General features: G+C 43.3%; 1 protein-coding gene across 2 annotated transcripts in view; it reads right to left on the bottom strand.

Annotated features, from left to right (window-relative positions):
• The window catches only part of HECTD2 (HECT domain E3 ubiquitin protein ligase 2), a 79,204-nt gene extending 72,961 nt beyond the window's left edge, over positions 1 to 6,243 (bottom strand). For both annotated transcript variants that reach the window (XM_046654182.1, XM_046654183.1), the window contains exon 1: positions 6,007 to 6,243. In XM_046654182.1, coding sequence (XP_046510138.1) covers positions 6,007 to 6,144 — 138 coding nt within the window. In that variant the 5' untranslated portion in view covers positions 6,145 to 6,243. The remainder of the gene's footprint in view (positions 1 to 6,006) is intronic.
• Positions 6,244 to 6,249: the final 6 nt, after the last annotated feature.

Raw genomic sequence — 6,249 nt, 5'->3', positions numbered from 1 at the left:
AGAGACAGGGAGACGGAAGGAGAGACAGGGAGAGGGTAGGGGAGGAGAAGGGAGATGGGCTGATAAAGGCAGTATGTACAGGGTCTGAGGCTTGATAGAGAAGGCTGTGAAGGAAAGCACCCAAGCCAAAGAACAAGAGTAGAAAGGGCTGGCTGATTTACAAACAGCTTTCCGCTGTAGAGGGTGGTTTGCTAATAATCATGATATCATCTAACACTTATTGAGTGCTTTCTTTGTCAAGGCTTTTTTCTAAACGCTTTATGTGTGTTAATTAATTTATTAGATAAGTCTTCTTATCTACCCTATGAGGCAGGTTCTATTATAATTTTCCCCATTTTATAGACAGGGAGCTACAAATAGCAAAGCAGTATTGTATTTAACAATTTTGGAGGTTCCCTGGTTCACAACTTCTAATGACCACTTTTCTCCAATTGTTAAATACAGTCAAATTATTTGTGTCCTACCATCCTGAATTAACTATGAACAGGAGAATAAGCAGGCAACTACACTATGGCTTTGCATTTAAAAAAAAAAAAAGTTGACAGACTTTACACCCACTCAAAATTAGACACACCTTGGATATGTATTGATATAGCTTACAGCCCTCCCTTTTTATGTCTTAAGACTCAGATTCTTTTTCTTTAATGAGATTGCTTTACTTTACATAGAATTTAATGATACACTCATACCATATTAAAACTGAAACTATCAGATATCCTAGAACATATCTTTCTCTCCCATAATAGTTCTACCTCTGGCAACAAAATTTTGAACAAATTTGTCACTGGACCACATCCTCTTTTCTAAAATAAGAAATATTTCTATAGGTGCAGGTTCTTTGAACCACATGGCCTCTGACCACGGATACAGAGTATATGGAATAGGAGAAAGAGCATGAGTATTTTAGTCAGAAACATCTCAATTTTAAAAGAAGCTCTGCCCCTTACTATCATATAAGGTACATATAACCTCTCTGACTCTCAGATTCTTCCTGTGAAATGGGAACAATATCTTCCTCACAATCACAGCAAGTGTTGTGTTACTGTTTTTGGTTGCATTGACTGACTAAATGAGAGAGACAGGGAAAATGCTTAGCACAGAGTAGGTACTCAAACAGTAGCTTTTATATTACTTATATGTATTACACATATACATATGTAATGCATTTTTGTAGTATCTATGGTTTATTAAATTGTTTAAAATGCCTTTGCCCCCATAGCCTTTGTTCTTTCCCATCTCACCTTCTATTTAGTACATAATGGACAAAAATTTTCCATGTATAAGATTGTTCCAAACACCTAGGTAGGCAGAGTTTTTGTAAGTTCACAATACACATATTTATTTGGAATGCTGTTGACTGGAGTGTTTTATGTAAATATTTTTCTCTGAGAGAACTCATCTGGAAACTTCAGAATCCTTTTTCTTTACTAATCTTCCTCCTCTTTCATTTCTGTTATCTACTTAGTTTCCACATAGTGTGGACCCTTCCATCCCTTACAAGTTACCGCATGGCCGCCACCCTAGTGGATGCGCCATCATCACACGTAAGAACTACAAAGCTTCTTCCTTCGCCCTGCTCCTCCTCCTCCCTCCTCCAGTCTAACTACCTCTAATCACTACCACTGACTTCATTATGTCGCTCCTCTATTTAAGAAACTCCAATGGCTTCCCACTAACCACAGAAAAAAATGTCCATGCCTCTCTGCCTAGTGATGTGGCTCCAGCCCTCATGCAATCACCTCCCACAAGTTCCCAGCAGGCTTCCATTGGGCTCGCCCTATTACTCTCTAATTCTCTCCTTTAAGCCTGTTCATGTTGTTTTCCCCACTGGATTACTTTCCCGCTTTCTTTTGCCCATCCAAATCCTATCATCCTTCAATGGCCAGCCAGCTTAAATAATTACCTTTACTTCAAGGCTTACTTCAAGGCCTTTCTTCACAGTTCTGCACACACTGATTTCCTTTCTCTGATCTCCTATAAACTGTTTCTATGGCTCACTGTGCCTTTTACATAATGCTTTGCTTTGTTGTATTTTCACGTGTTAGCCCTGCCTACCGAGGCAGGGACCTTTTTTTTAACCTTGTCTTTGTGTTTTCTGTAGTATCTAGTGCAAAACTAAACATAATAGATATTCAATAATTAGTAGTTATATTTTAGCCCAGCAGCTCCAGCAAGCCCATTTATACATACCTGACACAACGCATACAAACTTATTCTTGTTAGTACTGATTTCCTATCAAATCCTCTCCACATACCTTATGCTCTCCCTCAAACTCTTCCCCTGACCTTCCACCTACTGGACAAGTCTTCGGGCCTTCACTGTGGGCAAACTTCCCTTTAAAATCCTAAATTGATTTCCTTCACTTCCCTGACTTAAGTAAAATCTAGCTCTTTCTCAAAACCACTTCATTCCTTGCCACCCTTTCCCGTGGAGAACCTCTTTTTTTCCTGTTCATCTGACTTAAATATTAAGTAGACAGTCAAACTCACCCTCACTTGCCATGGTTATTTTTGCCCCTCCTTGACCATTTTCTCCTTCCCCATTCACCAATTTTTTCTAACTTCCCTATTACATCAGCAACTAATTTACAATATCCTCCTCCACTCCAATCCATCAACTTCAGTAAATGCAATATTGACATCATCAGCCCTTCATACCCATACACTACTTCAAATTCTTTATTCTCCTCAATTCTGTGGTCTTGCATCACCTCTCCACAGCAGCAGGGCCAACCTCCCCCATCCCCCACCCAACAACGATAGTCCTCTGAGGGCTCTATCTTGAGCCTCATGAGCATCTCTACCTAGAACCACTTTGACTGCCATTTCTCTCCACTTCCCCACCCCATTTCTGCTGTGCCTCATTCACTATCCATACCCTTCACCAGTCCATTTCAAATGGTGCTCCATAAACCAAGGAGACTTGGGGCAGTGTAGTTAAAATACAGATTCCATGGAGCTTCTGATTCAGTACACAAAGCATTAATTTTCAATCTTAGCTACACTTGGAAATTTTTTAAAAAGATGCCTGAGCCCCATCCCCAGAAATTAATTTAACTGGCCTGCATTTGGGCCTGGACAATGAAGGCTTTAAAAGTCCACCAGTTGATTCTACTGTGTGTCAAAGGCTGACAACTGGAGCTCTAGGGTGAAATCTTGGACTCAGGACTTTAACACGCTACCAAGGTAACTCTGTGGTCAGTCATGTTTGAGACCATTGTGTTAGGACTTCCAGACTAGAATGGACTTCCTGCACACTTAGCTGGTCTTAGGATCAATCACTCCAGGGCTGCACTTTCCAGCACGCTCTGTCCCACCCCTGCACCTCTTTAAACTTCTGGGATATAGTCCCAAGTCTTCAAGTTTAGTTAAGGTCATCCTAATCTGGCCTTCTACTTATTTTAGGGAGCTGTCACTGTAAATTATTTCCATACTGTCATAAAAACGTGATAGAATGATTCTTGGAAAAAGCTAGTACTGTAGGGCTACACGAATTGAGCCATAAACTCAATCGACATAGACAGAGCTACTAACCTGGGGCAAAAAGGAAGAATCACTACAAAGGCGCAAAGAAAAAAGTTGCTGATGGCAATTAGGTTCCTAAGCAAACCTCCAGAAGTTCTATTTAATCCACCAAACAGGCCACAAGCTGTCATTCCCTGCCTCCCACACGAAGGCCTTCCCCACCCACTGGTAAACTCAGTCATCATCCCAGCTCTCCTGGCATTCTTGCCCTCTGGAGGCCCAAGCACACATTTTCTTGACTTAAGCTTTTTATTGCCATAGGTGGGAATTTCAGCTCTGGAAATTCTCTCTGACAAACACACACACACACAAACACGCACACACACACACACACACCCCACCAATAAGTTCCTCATCTTCCCCTTACTCTTCTCTTACTGCAAAACCTGAGAAAAAGTCCTTTTCCCTCCTGTCCTGACCCAAAACAGTGCTAAAGACAAACCTCAGTGAATTCAAAGAGCCATAAATTCTGAACGTCATTTTTTTAAAAAAACTGTCATTAAAATAAAAACAACGCTATCAATCCTAAAAGACTCTGTAAGGAACCAGAAATTGCCTTCAGAATCTTACATCTTTCTATTCATCCTCATCCTCTTCTAATTTAACCTATGCCTTTGAAGGTTTAATTCAAGATTTAAAAAAATTTCTTGAACTCTATTCTTCTGTTTGACTAGTAGCAGAAGTGCATAATCCTTAATTCACAATTCCAAAACCCTGTAAGCTCTTAAAATTGAAAGGTTTTTGCAACTTATTCGGCGACAAAACAGGTACCTGACTTGAACTCTGACGATCCAACCTGGTCTGAACTGATATGAAGCTACTTATGGTTTGACTTCACCTCATTTTGAGTGAACATACACACATTTCACTGCAGAGCTATTAACAGGCTTGATTATGGGAAAATAGCCAGGACCCCACTGTTGGCATTATATATATATATAAGTATACCAAATTAGCTTTCTAAAATCTGAAAAACTCTGAATTCCAAAGCCCCAAGGGTTTCAGATAACAGTCTTTAGATGTGTGTCCACACTGTAACAATTTCTACAAATTTTTATTCCAAACCTTCAATTTTTCAGTTACACTGAGATAAATATGTTTTGGGGAGGGTGTTCACTAGAGGACCTGACCCCATCCATGTAACCGTTTCTACAAGTAATGCATTCACTGTTTTAAACACTGACTTAGAAAAGAGCTGTTGAAACGCTACCTATTTGCAAGTTAAGAACTTCCTAGAAAAGCTCTAAAAACCTAGGGTACGAACAACAGGAAGCGGGTCTGCAAGCAGTTGGGAGACAAATTCCTTCAAAGCGTTTCCCAAAGAAATTGCTAACTTCAAACTCCATTTCACCAATCAATCATAGCCATATTTAAAAATGTGTGTCATTTTATTACTGTCCACACTTTGCTGCCCTGATTTAATCTAAAGAGCTTATTCTAACAATTTCCAGTTATCACAGTCCTTAGACATTTTTGAAAGACCTACCGAATCGAAACATTATTCCTAATACTCATACTTTGAAGATGAGCGAGCTATTTTAGTAAGTTCTTAGTCATTTAAGAGGGAGGTTTTAAGTAATGAATTGCAAGCAGGAATTAAGAAAATGTATCATGTTCTCTAAACTTTTACTATTTTGTCACGCACAGCTGCCTGACAAGTCATGGTCTTTAAATGTACCAAAGCGAACTTTCAAAAAGTATTTCAATAGTATGTCAAATAAAAATCTCAAAAATCAGAAAAATATTTTTTTTGGTGCTCCAAAGTAACCAAAGTCATAACCACCAGTAAAAATAAGGAAGGGGGGGGGGGGTGTCCCATTACATCATCTGGCAACATGTAGTTTGAAGCCTGAGCGCTCTCCAAATAATCCTTAAGAAAACCCAGCTGGGAAACCATTCCTGTCAAGCTTAGAGTACTTGAGTTTGAATAAAAGGTTAAAAAAGCCTCTCCACCTTACGTCACATGCCTGTACCATAAGAAAAAGCAAACCATCACCGAGGCATCTACCTCCCACCACCCTGACAGCGCCGAAAGGTCATGATCAAGTGGAAACTCGCCGCGGAGCCTGTTCCACCCGAACCGGGAAGGGAAAGAAACGCGAAGAGAACGGGGACATCTCGGCGCCCCAGGCAGGCGGGCAGCTCCGCGGAAACCCACTCGCGCCTGCCTGACACCTTAGCCTCATCCAACAGATAATGCCCGTTCCAAGATGCTAGAAATTTCCTTCGGCAAAGCAGGGGCCCCTTCAAAGCAGAAAATCACCGAACACAGCCAGCGGCCCCGGCCACCCCACCATCTCCCGAGGGGGGAAGGTGCAGCTCGCGAAGTGGCCGCGGCTGCCCACGAGCCACAACTCTGATCTCGGCCCGAGGAAGCGAGGCCCGGGCGGGCGCATCTCCCCGGGCGGCCTCCGGGCGCCCCTCGCCCGCCCTGCCGACGCCCGCCGTCGGGGCGCCCAGCGACCCCCGGCTGCCACCTACCGCGCTCGCGCTGGCGCCCGCCGACACGATGGGCGGCAGCTTGTCGCGCTCCGGTTCCTTCCCTTTCTTCTCCTCAGGCGCGGCCGTCGCCTCTGCCGGCAGCGCGGCGGGCGAGGGCACCCGACCCTCCTCGCTCATGTCGGGCCAGGCGGCGGGAGCGCGAGGCGGCGGCGGCGGCGGCGGCGGCCGGGCTGCGGCTGGGGCTGGCGCTGCTGCCGCCGCGGCCGCGAGAGGGCTCTGGGC

This window comes from Equus quagga, chromosome 2 (genome assembly GCF_021613505.1).
Source record: "Equus quagga isolate Etosha38 chromosome 2, UCLA_HA_Equagga_1.0, whole genome shotgun sequence".
In the NCBI taxonomy this organism is placed as follows: Eukaryota; Metazoa; Chordata; class Mammalia; order Perissodactyla; family Equidae; genus Equus; species Equus quagga.
Note: the sequence above shows the minus strand (reverse complement) of the source record. Positions and strands in the feature narration are given on the sequence as shown.